Source organism: Tribolium castaneum, chromosome 9, assembly GCF_031307605.1.
Source record: "Tribolium castaneum strain GA2 chromosome 9, icTriCast1.1, whole genome shotgun sequence".
Taxonomy (NCBI): domain Eukaryota; kingdom Metazoa; phylum Arthropoda; class Insecta; order Coleoptera; family Tenebrionidae; genus Tribolium; species Tribolium castaneum.
This window is the reverse complement of record NC_087402.1, coordinates 7611336-7634805: the sequence shown is the minus strand read 5'-3', so window position 1 is coordinate 7634805 and position 23470 is coordinate 7611336. Positions and strand designations below refer to the sequence as shown.

At 39.0% G+C, this 23470-nt stretch overlaps 7 protein-coding genes across 9 annotated transcripts; 3 read left to right on the top strand and 4 right to left on the bottom strand.

The window, feature by feature from the left end:
• The first annotated feature begins 1095 nt into the window (after window positions 1-1095).
• On the top strand, window positions 1096-3398 carry LOC659642 (uncharacterized protein). The gene is made up of 3 exons (XM_965928.5): window positions 1096-3006; window positions 3061-3190; window positions 3244-3398. Exons 1-3 carry the CDS (start codon window positions 1355-1357, stop codon window positions 3316-3318), a joined length of 1857 nt encoding a protein of 618 aa, XP_971021.1. The 5' UTR covers window positions 1096-1354; the 3' UTR covers window positions 3319-3398.
• Nup58 (Nucleoporin 58kD) lies at window positions 3012-5548 on the bottom strand. The gene is made up of 5 exons (XM_965871.4): window positions 5382-5548; window positions 5210-5332; window positions 3974-5163; window positions 3600-3926; window positions 3012-3555 (listed from the first exon to the last, which is right to left on the bottom strand). The coding sequence occupies exons 1-5, from the start codon at window positions 5408-5410 to the stop codon at window positions 3395-3397; spliced, it is 1830 nt and encodes a 609-aa protein (XP_970964.1). The 5' UTR covers window positions 5411-5548; the 3' UTR covers window positions 3012-3394.
• On the top strand, window positions 5541-7047 carry AsnRS-m (Asparaginyl-tRNA synthetase, mitochondrial). The gene is made up of 2 exons (XM_008194326.3): window positions 5541-5675; window positions 5728-7047. The coding sequence occupies exons 1-2, from the start codon at window positions 5547-5549 to the stop codon at window positions 7009-7011; spliced, it is 1413 nt and encodes a 470-aa protein (XP_008192548.1). The 5' UTR covers window positions 5541-5546; the 3' UTR covers window positions 7012-7047.
• Window positions 7048-7144: 97 nt separating this feature from the next.
• On the bottom strand, window positions 7145-18162 carry Pcf11 (Pcf11 cleavage and polyadenylation factor subunit). 2 transcript variants are annotated; one of them, XM_008194324.3, is made up of 11 exons: window positions 17964-18162; window positions 16007-16192; window positions 15477-15602; window positions 14458-14862; window positions 11698-11799; window positions 10929-11643; window positions 10736-10862; window positions 10492-10685; window positions 9046-10440; window positions 7786-8997; window positions 7145-7736 (listed from the first exon to the last, which is right to left on the bottom strand). In XM_008194324.3, exons 2-11 carry the CDS (start codon window positions 16181-16183, stop codon window positions 7360-7362), a joined length of 4830 nt encoding a protein of 1609 aa, XP_008192546.1. In that variant the 5' UTR covers window positions 16184-16192; window positions 17964-18162; the 3' UTR covers window positions 7145-7359. The 2 variants fall into 2 exon arrangements, with proteins under 2 accessions (XP_008192546.1, XP_064215104.1); XM_064359034.1 differs by lacking the exon at window positions 17964-18162 and adding an exon at window positions 16251-16408.
• LOC103312801 (kinesin-like protein KIF11-A) lies at window positions 11808-14451 on the bottom strand. Its single transcript, XM_008194323.3, has one exon. The coding sequence runs from the start codon at window positions 14346-14348 to the stop codon at window positions 11937-11939; it is 2412 nt and encodes an 803-aa protein (XP_008192545.1). The 5' UTR covers window positions 14349-14451; the 3' UTR covers window positions 11808-11936.
• On the top strand, window positions 17602-21446 carry Rab30. 2 transcript variants are annotated; one of them, XM_015979100.2, is made up of 5 exons: window positions 17602-17750; window positions 18674-18905; window positions 18954-19137; window positions 19188-19339; window positions 20795-21446. In XM_015979100.2, exons 2-5 carry the CDS (start codon window positions 18735-18737, stop codon window positions 20897-20899), a joined length of 612 nt encoding a protein of 203 aa, XP_015834586.1. In that variant the 5' UTR covers window positions 17602-17750; window positions 18674-18734; the 3' UTR covers window positions 20900-21446. The 2 variants fall into 2 exon arrangements, with proteins under 2 accessions (XP_015834586.1, XP_970787.2); XM_965694.5 differs by lacking the exon at window positions 17602-17750 and adding an exon at window positions 18406-18565.
• LOC659313 (retinol dehydrogenase 12) lies at window positions 21345-23364 on the bottom strand. The gene is made up of 5 exons (XM_965630.4): window positions 22652-23364; window positions 22493-22600; window positions 22271-22444; window positions 21815-22224; window positions 21345-21657 (listed from the first exon to the last, which is right to left on the bottom strand). The coding sequence occupies exons 1-5, from the start codon at window positions 22824-22826 to the stop codon at window positions 21451-21453; spliced, it is 1074 nt and encodes a 357-aa protein (XP_970723.1). The 5' UTR covers window positions 22827-23364; the 3' UTR covers window positions 21345-21450.
• Window positions 23365-23470: the final 106 nt, after the last annotated feature.

Below are 23470 nucleotides of genomic sequence, written 5' to 3'. Positions count from 1 at the left end.
GAGTGTTTGATAATAATTTTATTTACTGTATTTAAAATGTTTAATCACTAGCCACCGAATTGAAAATTTACACCGGAAAATTTAGATTTGCTTGAACATACGTCCATTCGCGACAACGGCAAGTAACAAACTGAATAAATTGAACGAAACCGCACAATACACAATAATTTAAATAAACCGACTCACCTCGCTTCGCCTCGCCTCCCGCTCCCGCTCCCGATCTGACCCCTACCACTGCTCGCTGTCGACTGAACCGCCCTCGCCGCCTGCGCCGCACACCTAACCTCCGATGTGACGTCATCACACGTCTAAAACAGGTCATAACCAGAAACATTCACTGACCAAATCCGTCAAATTTAGAAACATTCATACACAGAATTATTCAAAATAGAACAGTATTGATCTAGAAAAATTAATTATGACAAATGTATTTGTCTATAAACGTCTAAAATTATAAAAGTTTCGCATGCAGTTAATGGAAAAATAAAAATGCATGTTTATATTTAAACAGAAACTGGCAATGTGAAATTTTAGTGCGAAAATTAGTGGTAGAGCTCGGAAACTCTGTAAACGACCACGATAGGCGGAGCCAATGCGTACTTCATCGAGTGAGGAGATTGAGCAGTGGCGTAGCAAAAAACTATTCTATGATCAAGAAGGGTTTGAGATTCATAATTTGTAGTAGTTAAAATTTCCTCTATTCAATAATTGCAAGATGAAATAGTAAAAATCATATCTAATGCTAATACACGTTGATTTCCTAGAATTACAAAGCAGAGAGGTCGAATAAATAAAAATACACAATGAGTAAAGAGTAAAAACGCGTTTATTGCAAAAAATGTTTCTACTGGTATCTTTACTATAACTGGTAATATTGAAATGTTAAACTTTAAGACGAATTCCCTACACATGAAAGTACACGCCACGCCACTGTTTTCTGCCAACACCCCTAATTTAAAGATTGGACTCGTCCGAGACGAGTTTTCGTCTCTGCGCACTCCTACCACCGTGGACGATCTGTCATTTCGCGGACTCTAAATATTCGTCCTTGAAAGGTGTTAAGAACACGTGCGTTCGATTGTTCATCAGAGCGAAAATCAATCTTTAGTGAAAACAAATAAATTCGAGCTTGATTCACGTAACAAACAACGATGTACACCTCGTAAACTCGTGATTTGCGTAATTGTTTTACGGATAATTGCAAGATTGCATTTTTATTATTTTCGGGCGCATGTTTTTCGAACCAAACTTCCAGACTTTGACAGCTGTTGACAACTCACTCATGTTTTGTGACAAACAGCTGTTTTATTAAACAGTTTCGAAATTGAGTTGTTTTTTGGACGTAAAATAAGAAATGGAGACGTCAGACAGTGAATATTTTGAGAGTGCAGACGAAGATTTTCAATCAGACGATGAAGACACCAAAACTGTGTCAAGTGTTACAAAAACTGAGGAAAAACCTAACACAAAGTGTGTTAATGACGCAATAAAAAAGTTAGAACACGTACAATTAGAGGATACTCAAGAAAAAAATAGTTTGAACAACAATAAAAAGAACGACAAGGGTAAAACTAACAAAGAAATAGAAGACAACATTAATTCCAATGAGATTACTGAAGATCTTGCACAAATTCAGGCAACAAAAGGTCCCGGAAGTAAACTCAATAAAGTTGAAGCCTCACATCCAACAAGTGTTAAAAAGCGCAGTAAAGAAACAGACGTTCCGAAAAAACTAGGTGCTAAGTTGAGTTGTAAAGACAGTGTTGCAAAACCACCCCAAGAAAGTCCAGAGTGTGTTAAAAATGTTGATCAAAAACAACCAAAAGAAAGTCCAGAGTGCGTTAAAAGTGCTGATCAAAAACAACCAAAGAGTGAAACTTCCAACATAGAAGAAAACCTCTGGGATGAATCTGAAATAGACTGGGGAAAGGAAAATGAAGACGACTTGTGGGGTAACGATGATGATTGGGAACCCGTGAATGAACCAACGGTGCCCCCCCAGCGTGAAAAAATTGAACCCGCTCAAGTAAAAGTGCCTTCTTCCAGCAGTTGGGGCTCATGGGGCACCTGGGACGTCTCCTCAATCATATCGACAGCAACTCAAAGCGTCTCAACGCTAACGCAAGGAATTAGCACGGTCCTTGAAACGGGAATTGGAGTCCCGGACCCGGAAGAACTAGCCAAAATAAACCAAGCTGAGAAAGAGAAATTGAAAGAAATCGTTCCTGACGAGGACACGGACAATTCTGGTTTTGGGCTGGGTAACTTAGTGATGGGGGTGTCACAACTCACTAAATTAGTTGAAACAACTGGTACCAAAGTCATTTCCGGTGGTTTGGACACGTTGGAGACAATCGGGAAGAAAACAATGGAAGTACTGCAAGAGGGTGACCCAGGTTTGAAAAAGAAACGAGCCTTCTTGAAGATAGATCAAGACAAACCGGTCCTTTCCCAATTACTACGCGAAGCGAAGGAGAAAGCTGAGGAAGAAAACAAAATTCTGGAAGAGAAACATTTCGCAAAAAAGGCGAAAAATTACGAAACTTTGTTTGACGACCATCAGGGTCTTGTACACCTGGAGGCGTTAGAGATGCTTTCGAAACAGTGTGATATTAAGTTACAGACGTTGTTGGAATCTTACACTGATGAAGCTTTGACTGAAATGCAGGAGACGATGGATCAGGTGAAGGAGCTTTGCGAGTTGCCTGATGAAGAAGAGGATGAACATGCAAACTGGACCGAGATCAAAGAAAAATTAGAGTCAGCTGTTAGTGAAATCAGTATCCCTATTTCGTACAAGAAATTTGTTGAGACTTGGGAGGAAACTGAGGCGTGGTTGAATAACTTGAAACTCGAAATTTGCGACGCCAGAGAGTTACACCAACAAGCTGTTGAAACTTTGGCACAGTTGACTGCAATAGCAGTGGAACAGTTTCACAAAGCTGGGGAACTGTTACTGGTGAAGGAACATAGGAGTACGGCTGATGAGGCGGATAGTTTAGTCCAGTAAGTATTGAGAAATTGGTTTTATTACAAAAATTTTAACAAAATGCCTTTTAGGTTGACAACAACTTTAACATCGCTAATTGGCGTCGTTGCAGCAAAATTCTCAGACAAACTGAACACCAAAAGTTCCAGCTCGAAAAACAAAGAAGAAATAAACAGTCTCATAACGAATGTATTCTTTGAGGTAATTTTTTTAATTTAATAATTAATATTTTAACTGTGACTGAAATATTACAGGCCGCAAATAGTAGTTCATACATTCAGGACGCTTTTCAGCTTTTAATACCTGTTCTTCAAGTGGGCGCGGTGTAATCATAAGTCTCAACATTATGTAAATAACAAGTTGCTAATTTATAAAAAAATATCTATTACAATAAAACTTTATCATCTACTGTTTGCCTCTTTTATTACCAGTTGGGGGTTTTTGCAATTGAAAATTTGGAGACGTATTTAACTGAAAAGGAGAGGACCCAAAACCTGTCGGTTTGAACATTGAAGTGTTTGAAGCTGGGGTTCCGAAAGTCGGGGCTGTATTTCCTAAACCAAAACCTGCAAAACGTTAATCTCGCCCTAAAAATCAATTTGATCATTACCTAAACTTGTAGTTGTTGACGGAAACGTCGGTTGGGTTTGTTGACTCGCAATCGCCAAATTGTTGCTCCCAAGGGCTATGCTGTTGAAGGGCGTGGGCCCCGAAGCCAGGTTCGGGGGCGTAGCCTTGAGTGCATTTTTCATAACTGTATGCATGGCCTCCATGTTCCTATCCATTTTTTCGAACGGGTTAATATTGTCTTTAATCGCTTGCTTACGCAAACTTAGGAAAACTTCTTTCTGGGTTTCGACTTGACTATGAATTGACTGCATACGGCCTGCCAAAGCCACAAAAGTCTCATGGAGTCGTTTTAAACCCAAGGCTAGATCTGCAATAAGCCATAAAATAAACGTTACTATCTTTGATTATTATTACCTTGTGATGTTAGAACATTTGGTTCGCTACATTTCTTGACGAACTTCTCAGTATTGTCAATTTTTAGTTTTAACGTTTGCAATTCCTTTTCAAACGTGTCCGCAAGTTCTAGGAAAAATTGTAAGGGGGCTGTGTTATCGTATTGAAGACTCGGGGGCGTGTCTTGAGTACGTTGAGCCATTTCAATATTTTGCAAACCCTTGGCAGTGTCATACTTTAACTGTTCAGCAAGACTACGATTATTCAACAACTGGTTTTCAACTTGATTAAACTGGTGGTTCAAAGAATCCAACTCTGATTCAACTTTTCGAAATTCTTTAACAGAACAACGCGCAACGTCCGAACTCCGGTTTTTCTCTTCCTGAACAATATTTTTAAATTGTTCCACCAACTGGGAAAATTCATTCGGTAACAGTTGTTCCTTTGGTGGTAATTCTTTCTGTGCCGAGGAACTACCCCCAGGTTTAGACTGAGTCGAAGCTATACCCCCCAAACCCACACTTTGTGTAGTGGTAGTAGTAGCCCCTGACGTTAAATTTAGACCAGTTGAAGACGTCCCGAGACTCCCAAGTCCCCCTAAACCACTACTCCCAGTCCCAAAACTAAGCCCTGTGGTGGTGGTGGCACCCCCAAAACTTAAACTCGGCGCTGCGGTACTCGTAGCCCCAAAACTCAAGCCAAGAGTAGAGGCCGAAGTTGTGGCCCCAAAATTAAAACCGGTGGCAGGAGTCGACGCAGGGGCCCCAAAACTAAGCCCCGTGCTTTGTGTCGATGCTGGGGCCCCAAACGACAGTCCCGTGCTCGGGGCTGAGGTACTAGCCCCGAAACTAAGTCCAGTACTTGGAGCAGAAGTGCTAGTACCGAAAGTCAGACCGGTTGAGGCCGGAGCCCCAAAACTGAGCCCCGTTGAGGCAGCTGGAGTACCAAAACTTAAGCCTGTGGAAGCTGGGGTTCCAAAACTAAGCCCCGTTGAGGCGGGAGTGGCAAAACTGAGCCCCGTTGAAGCTGGGGGTTTGAACGCTAAACCGGTGGAAGCCGCTGTTGAAGCTGGGGTACCAAAAGACAGCCCTGTGTTTGCAGCCGGAGCCCCAAAACCAAAACTGGTGGATCCAGGGTTTTGAGCTGCGGCCCCAAAGCCAGGGGTTGTTGCTCCAAATCCGAAACCAGTGCTAGGGGTTGAGGTAGCGGGCCTAGAAAACCACAATGTGGAGTTGTTTTTTAAGTGGGGGTACCAACTGGGATCCGAATAAATTGGGAGTGGACGTGGGGGCGTTTCCAAAACCGAACTGCTGACTTGGTTGGTTTGCCGGGGTTCCAAATGTTATGGAACCAGTACCAAACGTGGGGGGCGCGGTTGTTCTTAAATATTTTAGTTAAACTTATACCCACGGCGTTATCTAATACTCACTTGGCCCCAAAACTAAACCCAGTTGCCATTTCTGTCTTGAATAATACAACAACAGCAAAAACTACAAAACTGGATAATTAAACATAAACAAAAACTTGGGTTATGTTCATGTATACAAATAAAATGGAAATCTGGTTTACCGACTGATTAACTTTTAAAATAAATATGTTTAAAAACCATTTAGTTTTTAAAACTGTGCCTCATTTAATTCGCAGAAACATTCTAAACAAAAATTTCTCTTCAATCTCTCAGATACTTGACAAAAGTGGTGTTGGCGATGTCATAACAGTGAAGGTAACCTTAAACTACCACCTGTCAAACAGGGTTTTATTTCTGAAAATTGAAGGGATGGATAAAATCGTTACGGGACCAGAAAGAACATGTGTTTTTCGACGTAAGCGATGGTTCAACTGCCAAAAAACTCCAAATTTTGCTTCCTAAAAAATCAAAACCGGAAGATCTATCGACCGGGGCTTCCGTAGTAGTTTCAGGACCCCTTACTCTATCACCGAAAGGCCAGTTGGAATTAACGGCAAACAGTATCGAAGTCTGCGGTAAATGCGTCGTAAGCGAAGGCTATCCTTTTGCGCCACGTAAACAGTACGCCGCTGAATATATCAGGCAGTATCTCCACTTCAGGCCAAGAACACACAAATTTGGGGCACTTTTGCGATTACGGAATGCGGCAACGTTGGCTATTTATAATCATTTTAATTCGGAAGGTTTTGTTAATGTGCATACGCCAGTCTTGACTTCTAACGATTGTGAAGGGGCTGGAGAGGTGTTTAAAGTAGTCCCTGACAATAAAAAGTTGATCAAATCAATGGCGAAAGAGAGCCAAGCTGAAGATGAGGTCTACTTTAATCAGAAATCGTTTTTGACGGTCTCGGGGCAGTTGCATTTAGAAGCTGTAGCTCATGGTTTAAGCAAAGTTTACACTTTCGGGCCCACTTTTAGGGCCGAAAATTCCAAATCAAGACTGCATTTGTCCGAATTTTATATGTTGGAGGGAGAAATTGCGTTTGTGGAAAAACTAGATGGGCTTATGACCTGCATAGAACAATTAATTAAACAAGTTACAAAAAAACTAGTCAATGATTCAATTGAAGACATCGAAAAATGCCAAGAGAAAAAAGTGTCGTTCGATTGGTTGGATAAAAGTTTTCCTGTGGTTACGTACAAAGAAGCGGTAACAATTTTAAGTCAGAATAAAGATAAGTTTAGCGAAAATTTTGATTCCAAAGATGGTTTTGGTAAAGAACATGAGATGTTCCTGGTTGAATATTTCGGAAAAGTGCCCACTTTTGTCATAGACTGGCCAAAAGACATGAAACCCTTTTATATGAAAGACAATGGGGACGGAACCGTGGCCGCACTTGACTTATTGGGGCCTAATGTTGGCGAGGTCGTTGGCGGAAGTCTGCGTGAAAATAATTACGAGAAATTGCTAGAAAAAATCCCCAATTCCAATGGGCACTTGGACTGGTATTTGGACTTGAGGAAATTTGGATCGGTGCCAACTGGCGGATTTGGTTTAGGTTTTGAAAGATATTTGCAACTAATTTTGGGAATAAGCAATATCAAAGACACGATTCCCTTTCCCAGATGGCCGCATAATTGCAGTTTGTAGCTGAGTTAAGAAATAAAACACTTATTGAAGCTGAAACTAACATTTATTTAAGTAGTATACATTTAAATTAATACCATGTGCTCGGCCTTTATTAAAATTAATGTGTATAAGAAACCACTATTGGAATACACGATGATTTTTAAAAAATAAATTTATTTCCAACAATTGACAACAACAGAGACATAAAATGTCAAACTAAATCATGATACGCATAATAGGTACAGAGTGAAAATAAATCGTAAAAAATCCATTTTAGTGCAGATGATAAAACGAAACGAATTTTATATAAACAGTCCCCCTTTTAGTCTGCAATATGTACACACACTCACTCAGCACTATTTAAATTAATCACATTATACTACACATTCCCGTCAGTTCACTTCCTTTTTGCACTGGCGGTAATTTCTTCAGTTCTATGCCTCTCAGAGCTGGTTTGATATTTAATTGGACTGGTTCTTCCCCCGGCGGTAGAGGCTGTGATGGATCTATAACCGGTTCTAAACTAGGCACGCTATCACACGAAATATCTTTCGGCTCTTTTGGGGCGATCACAGGTAAAGGTTTACTTATATTTATTTTAATTTTACTTCCGATATTTGCTGTCGTCGTCGGAACACTCGAAACGGGCTCGGTATTACCATCAATCGAACTTGTAAACGAGGGCTGAACCGGCTCTGTAAATGGCACGCTTGACTCTTCTCGGGGCACCTCTAACATTTCTTCATCTGAAAAAAAAAGAAAGTAACTCACCGCATTAATGTTTTTAAAACTCACCGGGATCAATCGGTTCACTTTTAATTTTAATTTGTCCCCCGTTTTTAATTTTAATTAGGCCTTCTTCAACGTCCATAAAACCATCATCAATTTGCTCCACCTTGATGGGCACATCGGACGGTGGTAAAGTGTCATATTCTTTGTCATCGTCCACTTCAATTTTCTCAGGTACAACTTCATGGATGATTACATCATCATCTTCGCCATCTTCTTCATTTTCATTTTCTTCTTTCAATTCGTTCGATGGCTTCGACTCGTCGCTTTCTTCAATTATAACTTCTTCGTCCTTAAACTTCCCTTCTTCTTCTTCTTCCTCGTCGTCATCGTCCAAAATGATTTCAAGTCCAGGGATATTCGCTTCTTCAATTTTAGTTTCTTCCGGTTCCGGCTCTTCCATTTTACATTCTTCAGCCGGTTCTAGCAACGATGCTTGATAATCTTCGTAGCAAACAGGATGATAAGTCTTATCTTCAACTCTAACCGCATTTCTCAAATGCCATTCTTCCTTCTCTTCGTTGAAGAAATGGTCGAATCTGTCTTGGCACACTTCACAATGGGCGTCTTGTACGTCAGGATCCGCTGGAACACTTGGCACTTCAACTTCTTCATCAACATCATCACCAGCACCCTCAGCTTGCAGCTGCTGTTGGTCGAAATAGTTCTTCTCCCGTTCCTCCAAATCTTCAATTTCTTCGTAATTCTTCCAATCGGAGAGTGAATAGTACCATCTGCGACTCGCCGCAACTCTGATGTTCTTTTTCCCTTTCCGGTTTTGTCGGAAATGCCAGTCCAAGTGTTGGCTGTAGTGTATACTCTGCTCTGGCGGGAAACGCATGCCGCAACTGCTGCACTGCATCCCTGAGTAAAGTGCTTCGTACAGAAGACTTTGGCGCATTTTCAGCGTTTCAGGTCTGTTGAAGGTAACAGGTCTGAGGTTTTCCATCGTGCTGCGTCTCACAGTTTTAACAGGTGGTGGTGGTTGTGGTTCGGCTACCGGTTCTTGGGTCGCGACGATTCCCGTCGCTACCAACTTTTGGAACAGTTCGTTGATGTTGAGCGAGGACGGCAAGACCGGTGCTGGTTTCACGTAGGGGATGGCGTCCATGGAATGAGTCTCAGTGTTCGGCCCCACATTTTCAACTTGGTAACCTCCACTGGTGGCACTTGGTGTCATCGAGGAAGTCATCACACTTGTAAGCACGTCCAAATTATCTGGAACAGGAAATTGTAGATTTGTTATTGGTTGGGGAAGCGACTTACTTTGCTGCATGAAACTCTGGAAGAAATGTGGCGAGTTCGAGTTCCTGTCTTGCTCATCTTCCACCTTTTTCTTGCGGGAGAAGACGGGCAGAGCAGGCTCGTTAATGTCAACGGCAAGCGCTGTGTCCTGACTTTCGTCAGTCTCAGGCGCTTGCACCCCTTCCATGTCTTTAATACACACAAGACCTGGTTTAACACCCCTCGGCAACACTGAAAATCTGATAAAGTGTTTCTTATCATGGACAGTTATAGGTTTAGGGAGGCCACCAAATTCAACTTTAAATGGTACATCATTTATTAAAACAGTTTTCAAAGCATCTACAAATTTTAATGTATGTGTTTCACCATCGATAACAAACTTTTGCACTTTGGCATCCAGAAAAACGGGAACTAAGATTTTCGCATCGATTATCAGATTTACTTTGCCGGCAACCAGATCGGTTCTTTTCACGGTGCCGATTTTCACCTGAGGTGGGGGCCCATCTAATTTAACTACGGTCATTTTCCCGTTTAAATCTATCGTTATTCCGGGACCCCCGAAGTAACACTCGTAGGGTTTCCCATCGATGAAGATCTCACGACTTGGGGCCCCCAACCTCACTTTATGTATCGTGTCGTTAATACACAGTTCTTTATAGCCTTCATTGAAGGACAATAAATAAGTATCTTTATCGTCGAACGTCACACGACGACTGCCGTTTTGGAACGAAATCTCTCGTGGATCGTCCCAATTCATAAATACGATCGCAGTCTCGTCGTAGTATCTTATATCACGCGGATGCGCATCGATATTGATGGTCTTAATATCGTCCTGATTTACTGAATCCACAGTTACTTCCACTGCAGTTTCCGGTGATTTCTTTCCATCAGGCTCTTGGCTTGAAAAATCGTGTTCAGGGGTGTGCACTTGGCGGTTGAAATTGGGCCCAATTGGCCTCCAGGCGTGCATTTGATGCAACCAAGGCCTTATTGCAGATCGTGGGTGTGGTCCCATGTGAGGATTTTCCCAATGGCGTCTCTTGCCGCCTCTCCAATACGACCCACCCCTTCTAGACTCCCGGGAATCCCTGGAATATTTATGGAAATTGACTCTATCGTCCTTATCCCCGAATTTTTCGTCAGTCTCTTCGCTAAATTCGAGCTCTTCGTCGCTGACTGGTTGAAGGTTACCAACCGTCTCTTCACTATCCCTCAATTGTGCTTCTTCCAGCTTCTGTTGCTCAATGTGTGCGATGATCTTGTTCATAAGTTGATTTTCTTTCTCCTTCGACATTGTTCCAGTTTTGATGCACTGCGCATCGTCCGAAGAAATGATGATTTTCTTGATGGTGTCGCTGATTCTGCTTGACACTGGAGGTACTCGGAGATCTTCGTCCTGAGTTCGCTTTTTTCGGACTAAACCGACATTGTTAAAATTATAATTACAAAAAAATTCAAGTGGCTTACAGGACTTGGCCATTATTTTATCGCGTCCGGTCGCATTGGCTAGTTTCGCTCGAACGGCATCAAAGTCTGAAGATTTCTTTGGCGAATCTTCTTTGTCGGTGAGAGAGATGATTGGCGGTGGAGGAGTTGGGGGTCGTTCTGGCTGGGCCACCGGTAGAACAGTGCGAAGATCCGTATCTTCGTTTCCGAACAAACTGTAAAAAATTATTTAATAAATTAAAACAACAGTAAATGGATAACTTACGCATCAAATACTTCCGTTTTCGATTTCTTGTTTGAGTTCTCCAGACCTTCACTCGAAGCTCTTTTCTTTGTCACGTCGTTCAACTGTCTTAAATCCACGTCCATTCCCGTTTGTGCGACTAATTTGCCTATAAGTGACGACATTTCCAATAGATTACATTTTTTGAAAATGAAAGCCAGCGGAAGAAACTTACTCTTTTCTTCGACAGTTTCTGGATGTAGTCGTGCTTGCTTTTCTGGAGGTCCTGATACTCTCAAGTCGGTGTCTTGATTGGGTTCGGGACTGTACGAAGGCGAGCGATTTCTTCTAATATAATTCCGATTTTTGGCCTTAACACCTTTGAAAGTAGTTTGCAACGAGTCATTTTTATGACCCTTATTGTCCCTGTCACGCTTAGCGTCTTTGAAACCCTTTTTATCCGTACTATGATCTTTCTTTTTGTGCCTATTAGGTGATTTGGTCGGCGATTTCAAGTCACTTTTAATCTTAACAGGTGAATCTAACAGATTGATCGAACTTTTACCCGAGAAAGGTTTCGAATCGTTGTCTGCACTGTTTTTGCTACGTGGTGGTTTGTTTGGTTTTTGTTCGGATTGTCTGGACTTTAGGAAGGTTTTGGATTTGTCTAGTTTGGGTGGAGGAGCATTGTCTTTATTAGTAACTAAACGAGATTCGATACGGTTGTCTCGAACGCTCTTTGTATTTGTAACAACTTTATTATTAGAATCTAATATTGAACTCTTAGATCCTAATGAAACACTAGTACTACTACTGTTGTTGGTGCCGTTGGTAGTCTTCTCCGTTTGTTGGCGCAATAAACGAGGATCACGCGTTGGTTTTGTTGCAGCCGCCACTAAAGCGCTATTTACTGGTGTTATTTTAGGCGTGGTTTGCTGGGCTCTCGTACCCTAAAGTTGATTTTTTATAAAAACAATTTTCACTCAACTGTTATCGAAACATACCAAACCTGATTTGCTTTTGGTATCACGTGTTGCGGCAGGAATTAACTGCTTCGCCACTTCTGGCATTAGTTGCTTTGCTACCTCGGGTTTTAATAAAATATTCTACAAAAAACTTTAGTTACACAACAAATCGGCCAAACTTTCAAGCATTCCGTGTCGTAACAAATCAAAATAAAAACTAATTTCATTTTAACGCTATAATAAGAATAAGTAAAACTAAATAAAATCACAACAAAAAACTAATTAACACTGCCATCAGTTTGTTCGAAAAGAATTGATCGCGGTAGCACCTCATCCATTTTTTTGGGGAATTTATAATTCTGTCTTACTGGTGTATCTCCCACATGAGCCACAAACTGCAAATTCTCATCTACTTCTTTTTTTATTTTCTCCAAAATTTCGTTAGCAAAAGTTTTGATTGCATTTTCGTAATCATTTTGATTATTTTCCGCCAGTTTTAAATTTGCAATTATATTGTTTACTTTCTGATCAGATTCTGTATTAAACTGAGCCTTGATGCCTTCGACCTCTTGAAAGTATCGAGTTTTTAATTGTTTTGTGTCGTGATCTTGAGACACAAACTTTTTGTTAACGTCCGAAACTAAACTTCTAACAAATTCTATAGCTTTGACTTTACAATCCTCGACTGTTTTATTCAATACCACTTCATCACTATTCGTTGCGCCTTTAACACTTGCAATCAACGACGACTGGTTTTTCATAATATCGTTAACACAAAGCATATAATCGTTCAGCGACTGCTTCATTGAATTTATACAACGCGTTGTCATCGTCTCCACCTCGTGCATTTTTTCTTCATTATACTGTTCCAAGTCTTGAACCGCTTTCTTTTGAATTGCAAAAAACTGGGACGTAAACATGGACTCCAAACGTTGTTCAAAATCACGCGAAAGATTACTTTCATCCAATTTATAAAAATCGCCTTGTGAATCATCTTGCATTTTTGCCGAATACTCAGTCAAACGCTTGCACATTTTCCAGGCGTTTTCCTTCAAACACCCGACATTCGCTTGTACCTCACTCAGCGAGACATTCTGACGCTGAATATGATCTTCCGTCGCGTTCTGCAAAGCCCTCAACGAGTCACCAAATAAATTATATGCATTTTTGGCCGCTGTGGCGTTTTTCAAACTAATCGCGCGCTGATTTTCATACTTCTGGCAGAACAAAGTTTCGTGTTTCGTCGAAACTTCACATACTTTCCGTAACTGTTCAGCCGCTTGTCTCATTTCTTTTTCGCGCGTTTCAAAATAATCAATCACGCTTTTGTTTCGCTTCTCTTGCAAGTCTTTTTCTCTCAACTCACGTTTCAAATCGTCGCAATATTGACTAACATTTCGTAATTTCTCGTCTTTTTCACTAATCGCCAATTCCAGCTCGCTGTTTTTCTTCGTGACTTGTTCAAGCTTTCGTTTTTCCTCATTGACTTCGGTTTGTAATCTCTCCACGTCTGCACATAATCTTTCGTGATTTTCTCGGCTTGTGTAGAATCCTTCGCCCGACCTGGCTATAGCCAGTTCTTTTCGAAGTCTGCTAATCTCGTCCTTTAGATCCTTGAGAATATTGGCTTGTTTTCTGTTTTCGTTCACTTGGGGACAATTGGAAACATTTCGTGCCACTTGAGCGTAATCCAACGTGCTTACGGTTTCTTCCCACACGTTCGCGGCTGCCGAAATCGTCGCAATCATACACGTCTTTGTTTTACCTCCCAAACTATCTTGCAGAATTCTGGTCAACTTTGAGTCTCGATACGGTACGTGCTGAGTTTTCTGAGCCAAGGCTTTGATCACTTTTCCCAATGTCAGAAGTGATTTGTTTATGTTGCCGGCTTCTCGTGCTCTCAGTTCCGTAGAACCCGACCGCCCTACATTCTCACTACCGGCTAAATCAACCAAATAGAGTTTACCGATCGTAATTAATTCATCTCCTTCTACTGTTAATTGGCGAGTTAGAACCGATATTGTAAATATTGAATGGGACCGAGAGCTGTGACGATTCATATTGGTCGATGCTGTTTGTCGTTCAACCAAACCAATATTAAGCCAATCGTAAACTTCTTGCAAATTAAGAACAGTCGCCTCTTTAACACCTTTGATACAAACTGATCCTTTGTTATCCGGATCTTCAAATATTTTCAACGGGATTGATGAACTGTTTAAAAGATCGTGCACTTCCTCGTTGTAAATCTCGATAAAGGAAATGCGAACAGTGTACTCAATTTTCGAATTGATTTGTTCCAATTCTTCCAATAAATGAGCTGCGGCCCTGGGTATTAAACCAATTGTTGAATCTTCAGGATTTATTGCTTGATTCCCGATCATTGTGTAAGTTTTTCCCGTCCCGGTCTGACCATAAGCAAAAACTGTGCAATTATAACCCGAAATGATGCAATTGATAAGAGGTGCTACGACGGAATTATAAATTTCTTTTTGTGAAGTCTCCTCACCAAAAACCCGGTCAAAGCCATATCTTTTTTCGTTAAGACCTGATTTAATAATAATTTCGTTGTTTGTCATATGCTGAATAACATTTGTGGAATTTATTGTCAACTCATGTTCACTAAAGGGTCTTTGCCTTATGTAAACTTTGACCGGTTGATTCCGCTTTTTCGCACTTCCGTTGTGATTCATCGTTTTTAAATTAGTAATGTGACGTGTGTCTAACTGACATAATTTAAAAAAAAGTGCAAAGCCGACGTTAATACGATTTGTTACGACACTAGACAATCAATAAACTAACCTGAGTTCTTGGTGGTACATTATTGCCAACAACAGCATTCGGATTATTTTCCAATTGCTTTTGGAGTTTAACTTGTGTTTGTAACAGTTCTAATTTTAATTTTTTCTGCTGAAGTTCGATGAGTTCTTTTTGTTTCTGGATTAGTTTTTGTTGCATCGTGAAGGTTTCCATATCCAGAGGAGTGGTTGTTGTTTCAGGGACGATAGGTGTTGCTATTTCGGTTTTGGTGGTTTTTAGAAATTTGGGATTGAAATGAATACTGTTGGATGTAGGTTGGGCTGTAACTGGCCATGCTGGATCTAACATCCGAATCTGGACGTCGATCGCGTACAATTTCATTTGAGGAAAGACGTTATTCCACGTTTGACGAAGTTTAAACATTTCAGCACGCGTTTCTTCGTCCACCTGAAAAGTTGGCGGGTTTAATGGGGGGTTCGGAGCCTTGGTGGCGCCTACTTTACCCGGCTCTAACGCTGGATATGTTTTTTTTTATATAAAAATATAGTATGGAATACAAACATAATGTAACATTCATTCCTTTTACGATCACATCTTATCACATGATAACCTTGTGTTATCAATATGGTGTTAGAATAACTCACAAACATGAGTTAAATAAAAAAATATTGGAAAAAAAAACACTCATTTGTAGAAAAATAAGATGAAAACGGGTCAGATAATAAAAAAATCACACTGTTGTTTCATCAAAGAAACAGAAAAAATGTTAGTCGATAAAAAATGCCAAGTCAGAAAAATATAAAAAATAAGTCATCTGTATTCATACCCCAATTGAGGCGATACAAATGCAAGATTTAAGATAAAAAACTTCTTATTAATAGTTTTTATTATTCCTGCAGACAACTGTGCGCGCAATATAGTATTCAATCCGCAGTATTTTAGGTCTACGATTTTCCGGTTCTGTCATCTACAGAAATAATATTTCGTAAATCCTCTGTTAGTTTTTCGATCTTCTTTCATCACAATGAAAACCTTCGATGTGAATGATGGTCTAAACTTACCACTTTAAAAACGCTGCAGAATGTCTTGACGATGTTTTGGCTGAAGAGTTGCATATAAGTTTGTCCAATATTCTTGGCGATACAGTCGATGAGATACAGAATAGGAAGTTTGACATTGGTCTGAACCTGTTAGGGAATAAACTCACACCATTGTAACACTTGTGTTCGAAGTAAGCAGTAAAATGCTACGTCTAATATCACACTTAAATAATTACCTAAATAAGCCGTCACGTTCGGTTTTACACTCTATTTTACAAACACTCGTGTATTCTTACAAATTTAAAAAATGGCGTGCCTTCGATTTAAATAAAGGACGTCATTTGAAAAATTCGAATCAAACTACTTAAAAGGGGTTTCGGGGCCCCGTAGCGGCCTATAGACGCAAAAATAAATTATCTTACTTTCAAACTGTTTATTAAAATATATCACAAAGAGACTAGAATGAGTCTGATACGTTACAATGTGTGGCTGGGGAATGTTTTGGGTACAGTTTGGCCCAAGTTTAGCTTAAATAACAATCAAAAAATAACCTTTTCCAGATGCTCTTCGATTGCCTGGACGATGTATGGAGCGTGTGCTAGATTTTCTTCCGCTAACATCGTCAACACATTGATCAGGGGCTTACTGTTGAAAGTGAGATCTTGGAGGCTGGAGGTGTACTCCGCCTTGATCTCCTCAGGATTCATCGTGGCCTCCGTCAAAATCATGTGAGTGTCCTGGAAAAAACACAAAAGTTAACTAACAAATGGATAAAAAACATGCGAGAATAACTACATTAAACGGTGGTCGACTATATAAAAAAAAATATTGCATCAGATGAATTCCGGTTATACATGCCAATTAAACATAATAGTTGTTGGAAATAAAGCGTATGCTATTTGTTACTAACTTTCAAGTACAAATTTAATATTCAATGTTACAAACGCTCAGCAAAGTATCCAATAATACAAAATATGACGACTAGTTCACAATGTTTACTTCGTAAATTAAACCAAATACGCAGAAAAGATAAAAGAACAATACATGACAATTAAATGGTAGTGTATTTACATTTATGCATAAAACAAACGCCAAAAATAAACCATAATAAACATAAAAATCTAGTTTTGTATAACATATATTAAACCAAAGAGCAAATATGCGGTGACAAACAATAAAATAAATAGATTTTTGAAGTCATTTTACCCCTTAAAAAATAATGGTGTTCAGTTCGTTCTTTTATTTGAAAGCTGTTTCGAGATATTTTTGGAAATTTCGACCGAGATGAAGAGATAAGCGCATTGTCAGCTGAGAATAATTAAATTACAATGATCGGACGTTTGGTTAATTATTATTTTAAACGTAAAGACCGAAGTAATTTGGTTTAAGGTTTAGTTTATTTTCGAATATTCGCTGTTCTAAATGCGGCATTTGAGTGAATAGGAACGACAATAAGTCAGGCAGTCGTGCGCCTTATTAATATTTTTTTTAATTATTGAGAAGTGAGTTCGTGTTCCAAAAATATAGTTTACAGTAGATTTGTGTAAATAAAATGTTTTTTGTGTAAATAGAGTTTTTTTGCTGTGGTTGTTTACAAATAAAGTTGATAATACAAATTACTTGTTTCAAATGAAACACAAATCAATTAAATTCTGCCTAATGCGTTATTCTTAAGTCGCTTAATTAGTATTGACTTTACCCATAAATTATTTGCTCAATAAGGCTAATAAACAGAAATAAATATTTGTGTGTGATGCCAAACATCTGTAGGGACACCACAAGACACAAGAACCTTTCCCATTTTACCTGGTTTTGAGGAAACAGGCTTTTGGCCGTTTATTAGCCTTATAATGCGAATGACTTTAGTCAATATTCGAACCACATTTGCAAGAGTAAATAGAATAAAACAGAACCAGTTTTTTCAAGAAACAATAATTATTAAACACAATAATTCATGTCTAGACAAGGTCCAAGATTAAATTAGGCCATTCAATGAATGATTGCAAACTTTGCATACTTTTTCATTTCAAATTCCCGCATTATCACATTACCGCAACTTTTTGAATAAACAATTGTGTAACGGAACTGTTTGTTTAAATCAGAATTAGTGTTTAATATTTGTTGGAATTGTGGTTATTAACGTAAAGTCGATGATGAAAATTTACATTAAAATGATGAATTTATTCGCTTATTTTCGTTTTAATGCCATGAAATCAACAACAGACGAATCGATAACGGTTTAAACATCATCGGTAAATATTGATTCTCCAAGTGGGACCTTATCTCAATTTTCGGGTACGTCTATAATCCGCTCCACGTTACCATACTCCACTAGAATCATGCAAAAACACAGCAATACAACAACCAAAGCCAAAACAAGGCCACATTTTGGCCGTTTAACGAAAAAATTTGCGTTTGTAACAAGCCGAAACATCTGGTCACTCTACGTGTGTCTCATTAAACGTCAAGGTTGTTGCTCAATACGGGCAAAAACTGTTTTTGACTCACCTTGAAGAGTAAAACATTAATCCCTTAAGCGTATTCATCTAAAAAATGTTGCATAAAACCAAATTTGATTAGTTTAAACTGCAGAAAAGTCCAATTAACACACAACACACACTCTCAAACAAATATGGCGGACGCAGAACGTTGCGTTTTTTCACTTCTGAAAAAGCCCAGCCAACTGTGGTGACGCACGGACATGCGCGTTCGATCAATGCGTCATTCGATCTAAAAATTGGAACTGGCTACAGTCCCGCAACAAATTATATTTTTTAAATAAATTTTTGGGATGCAACATTTCCAATCACAATTTTCTATATTGTTACTAAAGACTTAACAAATTAATATAACGGGTTATTGGATTAAAAAAACGCATTTTCTTATTATACAAAAAAGTGGTTGGTGTGGAAAGGTGGTGCTTTAGCCACCGCCTGGACACCTGTGCAAGGTGGGATTGGGAATAGGGAATCCCGATAGGGAATGTGGTGGGATGTGTCAAATCAGTCAAAATAAATCGACGGTAATATCCGTAAAACGATGAATTGTAGTAGAAAAAAATCAAACATATCTTAAATCGTACCTACGATCCAGCTTATCAGTACCAACAGGTGATAAAAATTGATTGTCTATTGTTATCGGGGAAAATGGCCAATTTTGATATTCCCTCAAACAGTCAAACCCATATGCACACACCTGCATGACGTAATTTCTTTTAGATGCTACCAGAATGTCGAATTATTTTTACAATAATAAGAAACAAAAAGGTGTCAATTAACTATGGATGACTACAAGTTCTTATTCAAAGTTGTGCTTGTGGGGAACGCTGGTGTCGGTAAGACATGCTTGGTGAGGAGATTCACGCAAGGGCTGTTCCCTCCAGGCCAAGGGGCCACTATTGGTGTAGATTTCATGATCAAAACCGTCGATGTTGACAACGAGAAAGTTAAAGTAAGGGAGACAGGTCCCTAGATAGTGTTCACAATCCCTTTTTTCCAGCTGCAAATTTGGGATACAGCTGGACAAGAACGCTTCAGATCTATCACGCAGAGCTATTACAGGTCAGCGCATGCCTTAATTTTGGTCTATGATATTTCATGTCAACCCACATTTGATTGCTTACCTGACTGGCTTCGCGAAATTGAAGAATATGCAAGCAGTAAAGTCTTGAGAGTCCTAGTGGGTAATACCCTTCATTTCCATTAAAAACAACAACTTACATTCTTATTAAAGGGAACAAAATTGACCGGGAAGACCGGGAAATACCCACACATGTAGGAGAAGAATTTGCAGAAAGACACAACATGTACTTTCTAGAAACCTCAGCAAAAGAAGCTGAGAATGTGGAAAGACTCTTCATGCAGATTGCGGAAGATTTGATGAAGGTAAGAATTTTATCAATAGTTAGTGAAACTGCATTCTTTGTCATGTAATGGTTATGCAATACAGTGGCGGCTTATTTTTTGGTTCAAATAAGGTGAAGAGCTATTACAAAATTTTTAAAGCAAAATGTTTTTCACAAACGAATCAAGAAATTATGTGCGTGTATGAAAATTCGCAAACATTATTTTGGCTTTTTTTCTATATCTGTGAGCGAGAAACATGAAATTTGTCGCTAATACGACAGAAATTTTTTAAAGAAGATGGAAAGTTTGTTATTTTAATGTTTCAGTAAATTAAATACAGTCGAAACCTATTTTTTTGGCGAATTTCCTTCAAAAACCCGAACAACCACGCACTTATTTCCAAGTCATCATTATTTTGCTTTTCCACAATTCTTATAATAGTTATATTATAATGCATTATATCATAATCAATGTTTAACTGAAAAAATTTGAAAGGCATTTATTAAGAAAAATACTGAATAAATAGGTTTCTTTACAATAGAATGTTGTTTACAAATTAAACCATTACCTCACAGATTAGTTATACCTCATTTTAAATATTTTTAATTGATTTTATCTGCTTGAAAAATAAAATTCTCTCCTTTACATGTTGGGTTTCAAATATTTAAAATGAAATATTAATACTGACTGTCTGTTGAAGTACTGATTTAATTTAGGAGCAAGATCCAACTATGTAAAAAAACATTTTGTTTATTATTTTTCCTAAAAATTCAATTGAAAATTTTTCATTTAATTTTTTTAAAAGGTTCTTTAGCCCATTCCCACTATAGGTCAACATAAAAACGCACTTTTCTGTAAATATTTTGTCAAATAATTACCAGTGGAGATAGAATATGACATTACTTTTGCCGTTTTCGAACATTGTACCAAGTTTTCCAGCCAAAAACTTACTTATTTCACCCAAATTTGTTATTACAGGCCAAAAAATCACAGAAAGGAAGGTTAAAGAGATCATTCTGACCTTTTGCATTAGATTTATCCTGTTTTTTAGTAAGGAACTCATCTATTTTACGAAATTTCGTTAAAATAGACGTTCCTTTGTGCTCTTTGAAATGAATGTAAACTTGCTTTAGGACCACGGGACACTTTTTTGTAAAAATTGTAAAAAAGAAAAAGCCCAAAAATCAGTGAGTTACTGTTTATTAATTAATTTCGAGCTCAAAACTCATCTGTTTTGCGGAAAGCGAAAAATTTCCAATGACGGCGGAGTCACTAATAAGCTTTAATCGACTTTGGGATGTAATTAAAATGAGGATGAAACGAAGACACTGTTTTTAACATAGCTTATGCTTATTAGAATTTAATATTCTGTTAGTTTGGGGTTCACTTGAAGAGCCGCCACTGAGTTTAATGGTGAAACTGCATTCTTCGTCGCAGTTATGCAAATTCAATTGAATTAAACAACAAAACATGCATTTTGCTCTTTGTATACAGCAAGCGCGGAGCAGAGATTTGCCAAGGTACGACGCCAGCACGACGAATATAAACGGGCGTACGTCCACAGTAAGCGATTCCAATTGTTGCAGTAGGTTCCAATAGACCAACCTTCTTAATTTATTTTACTCAGGTTTTTCGTACTTTATTTATACGTAAATTGATACAGATTGAATAAATTATTACAATTGGTTGTGAATATTTATGAATCGTTGATTTTTGTATTGTTGACAACGTTAATAAACTGTGTTTGGAATTGATTGATGCGTAATTGTTAGATTGTGCCAATGTGCTTCCTAACAATTTGTTTGTAGTAAATTATGTGCAATTCGCATTAGAGCATTTTCATCTCGAAGCACAGTAAACGTAATTTTTGCATAATGCTACGTACGCACTAGGTGTAGTCGCCTCCATTCCTTTCCCCATTGATGAAAGTGCTCTAGAAATTTATGTTAGCGGACAAGTGCAATATTTTAGTTTGGTACAAAAGCGTTTGTTTCCGATTGCACTTACTTTTTTACATTATTTTTTGTATAAATGGTGTAGGTGATTCGTAAGAGATTATTTATTTACATGTTTTTAGTAATAAGCCAAAGAATAATCATGTAAAAGCAACAAAATCATTAACACAATAAAACTATACACTTTTCAAGTCTTTAATTATTGTTGTTGTGCGGCTGCCCGAAGTCCTCGATTTTGAGCAAATCTTTGGTGAAGTTGAAGAGTTTCTCTTGTAAGTCCTCGCTTTTGGCGTTCTCGCTCGTCGAAAAAATCCGACAATTGTGGATGTAAGTCCCGCCTTTGCCCTCCAAGTGCGGGGAGAGACAGGCGTGGACGATTGGAATTGCGCCTTGTTCGGGTGTCTGAAAAATTCCGCTCGGTTATTGCAGTCAATTCATTACCAACGACAGCGTAAAATTAGCTAATAATCGGCAGAAACATGACATAGATAAGCAAAGTGAACAGTCATTTTCCGGCCTTGGGGACCGGTTCTTGTGTACAGTTCCTTACGCAACGTACCTTAAACATCAAAGACGGCACCCAAGGGGCTAAATTCTTCAAATGTGTGCCATCAAACAGCTCTGTGTTCACTATGCCGGGATGGACGGAGTGTAGCTGCACCGGCATATTCTCCTTCTTGCAGACACTTTCCAAATAATTAGTAAAGAGCACTTGTGCCAGCTTTGATTGCGCGTATGCTTCGCCGGAAATGTACTGATGCCGATTGTTAATATCTTCAAATTTGATTTCTCCAACTAGATGGGCACATGACGATACGTTGACTATTCGCGATTTCAAATTTTGGGTTCCTGCAGCGCACAGTTGCGGGAGCAACAAATGGGTCAAAAGAAAGTGACCCAAGTAATTTGTGGAAAACTGCGACTCGTAACCATCTCGACTCTCAATATACGGACCAAACATTATCCCCGCTAAAGTACAAACAATTATGCAAAAAAATAACAAAAAGCGACTCACCATTGTTAATTAAATAATTAATTTTTGGGTGTTTTTCGGCCACAACTTTGGCAAAACTTTTAACAGAATCTAACACACTTATGTCCAGTTTGTAAACGGTGACGTCCCCCGTAGTCACCCCGCTGTCCCTGCACTTTTGTAACACTTGTTCCCCCGCTTGAGTATTCCTGCAACCTATTATTATTTATTTATTTTTAGTCGTATTCTTATGACTGAAAGTACCGATGATAACGTGAATGTCACACCGAAGTAGCATTTTTACGACCTCGGCCCCTATTCCTCTGGCACCCCCTGTTATTACGGCCACTTTCCCGGACAAAATCGGCAAATCTTAAATTAAATTGAGTTTGGCGGGTTTAACAATTTACAAAAAATGCTTACCCGTCTTGTTTTTACTCCGCATGAACACATCCTCGAGGATGGCCCTGGATCCCACTGCATTATACAGTAGCTCGTATTTTGCCTCAGCTAAGATCGTTTTTAGGGGCTTTTTTGAGCGCCATATCGCCACAATTGTGACGATGATGATTATCCCACAGCCAATTAACAAAAACATGGATTAAAAACATTAAAAAATGTTGACGCTTGTGCTGTTTAGCTCTAACTAAGCGACTTTCTCGGACATGACTTTCTCTATTTCCGACGAACACGCGAAGGAGATAAGTTGAGTGGGTCCAACGGGCTGACTCAGGACAGGTATTGGGTAATTACGAGACTGGGGAATTACAATTTTTCGTTCAAACTTCAAATTTTGTCAATTTTCAAAGAAGCAACGGCTCTTTTGTGCGCTATAATTGGAGCGTATCCCATTAATTATTAATTGAAGATTTTAACGGTGAAACCACAACGAACGGTAACACCAAATCCTGTTTCAAATTAGGATGTGAGATTAGCATATATGTGGAGAGGACAAGGGTCACTAGTGGCATCGGGTCACAGTTTTCAATCGATCGAAATTATTAATTAATTATTTGTTTTCTGAGGCCCCCAACCTTTCGGTTGTCAAATGTCAAAATCAGGTGTTGGCGCGTCGCGACATCTATCCATTCGCAAAAGAAGCACCCAATCTGGTAAATTGTTCCCCAAATACCACCCCTCATAAATTAATTTTTCGAAAAAGGGCGATGTGTTTGACTTCAACAATGCCAATGTGTCCACGTGTTAGTAAAAAATCTGTGTGGGGTTTAGTTTCGGGTCCCC

What these genes read in the sequence shown, in the direction of transcription:
- LOC659642 (XM_965928.5), top strand. Translation starts at nt 1,355, where the DNA reads ATGGAGACGTCAGACAGTGAATATTTTGAGAGTGCAGACGAAGATTTT. An exon ending in GAGGCGGATAGTTTAGTCCA is followed by an intron (nt 3,007 to 3,060) that starts GTAAGTATTGAG and finishes AATGCCTTTTAG; the next exon opens with GTTGACAACAACTTTAACAT. An exon ending in TAACGAATGTATTCTTTGAG is followed by an intron (nt 3,191 to 3,243) that starts GTAATTTTTTTA and finishes GAAATATTACAG; the next exon opens with GCCGCAAATAGTAGTTCATA.
- Nup58 (XM_965871.4), bottom strand. Translation starts at nt 5,410, where the DNA reads ATGGCAACTGGGTTTAGTTTTGGGGCCAA. An exon ending in AAATGTTCTAACATCACAAG is followed by an intron (nt 3,927 to 3,973) that starts GTAATAATAATC and finishes GGCTTATTGCAG; the next exon opens with ATCTAGCCTTGGGTTTAAAA. An exon ending in GTCAACAACTACAAGTTTAG is followed by an intron (nt 3,556 to 3,599) that starts GTAATGATCAAA and finishes AACGTTTTGCAG; the next exon opens with GTTTTGGTTTAGGAAATACA.
- AsnRS-m (XM_008194326.3), top strand. Translation starts at nt 5,547, where the DNA reads ATGTTTAAAAACCATTTAGTTTTTAAAACTGTGCCTCATTTAATTCGC. An exon ending in GCGATGTCATAACAGTGAAG is followed by an intron (nt 5,676 to 5,727) that starts GTAACCTTAAAC and finishes TGAAAATTGAAG; the next exon opens with GGATGGATAAAATCGTTACG.
- LOC103312801 (XM_008194323.3), bottom strand. Translation starts at nt 14,348, where the DNA reads ATGAATCACAACGGAAGTGCGAAAAAGCGGAATCAACCGGTCAAAGTT.
- Pcf11 (XM_064359034.1), bottom strand. Translation starts at nt 16,289, where the DNA reads ATGCAATATTTTTTTTTATATAGTCGACCACCGTTTAAT. An exon ending in TCTGCAGCGTTTTTAAAGTG is followed by an intron (nt 14,863 to 15,476) that starts GTAAGTTTAGAC and finishes CCAACTTTTCAG; the next exon opens with GTGGACGAAGAAACGCGTGC. An exon ending in CCAAAAGCAAATCAGGTTTG is followed by an intron (nt 11,644 to 11,697) that starts GTATGTTTCGAT and finishes AATCAACTTTAG; the next exon opens with GGTACGAGAGCCCAGCAAAC.
- Rab30 (XM_015979100.2), top strand. Translation starts at nt 18,735, where the DNA reads ATGGATGACTACAAGTTCTTATTCAAAGTTGTGCTTGTGGGGAACGCT. An exon ending in AGTCTTGAGAGTCCTAGTGG is followed by an intron (nt 19,138 to 19,187) that starts GTAATACCCTTC and finishes TTCTTATTAAAG; the next exon opens with GGAACAAAATTGACCGGGAA. An exon ending in TTGCGGAAGATTTGATGAAG is followed by an intron (nt 19,340 to 20,794) that starts GTAAGAATTTTA and finishes CTTTGTATACAG; the next exon opens with CAAGCGCGGAGCAGAGATTT.
- LOC659313 (XM_965630.4), bottom strand. Translation starts at nt 22,826, where the DNA reads ATGTTTTTGTTAATTGGCTGTGGGATAATCATCATCGTCACAATTGTG. An exon ending in GCGGAGTAAAAACAAGACGG is followed by an intron (nt 22,601 to 22,651) that starts GTAAGCATTTTT and finishes ATTTAATTTAAG; the next exon opens with ATTTGCCGATTTTGTCCGGG. An exon ending in TGCCGTCTTTGATGTTTAAG is followed by an intron (nt 21,658 to 21,814) that starts GTACGTTGCGTA and finishes GGAATTTTTCAG; the next exon opens with ACACCCGAACAAGGCGCAAT.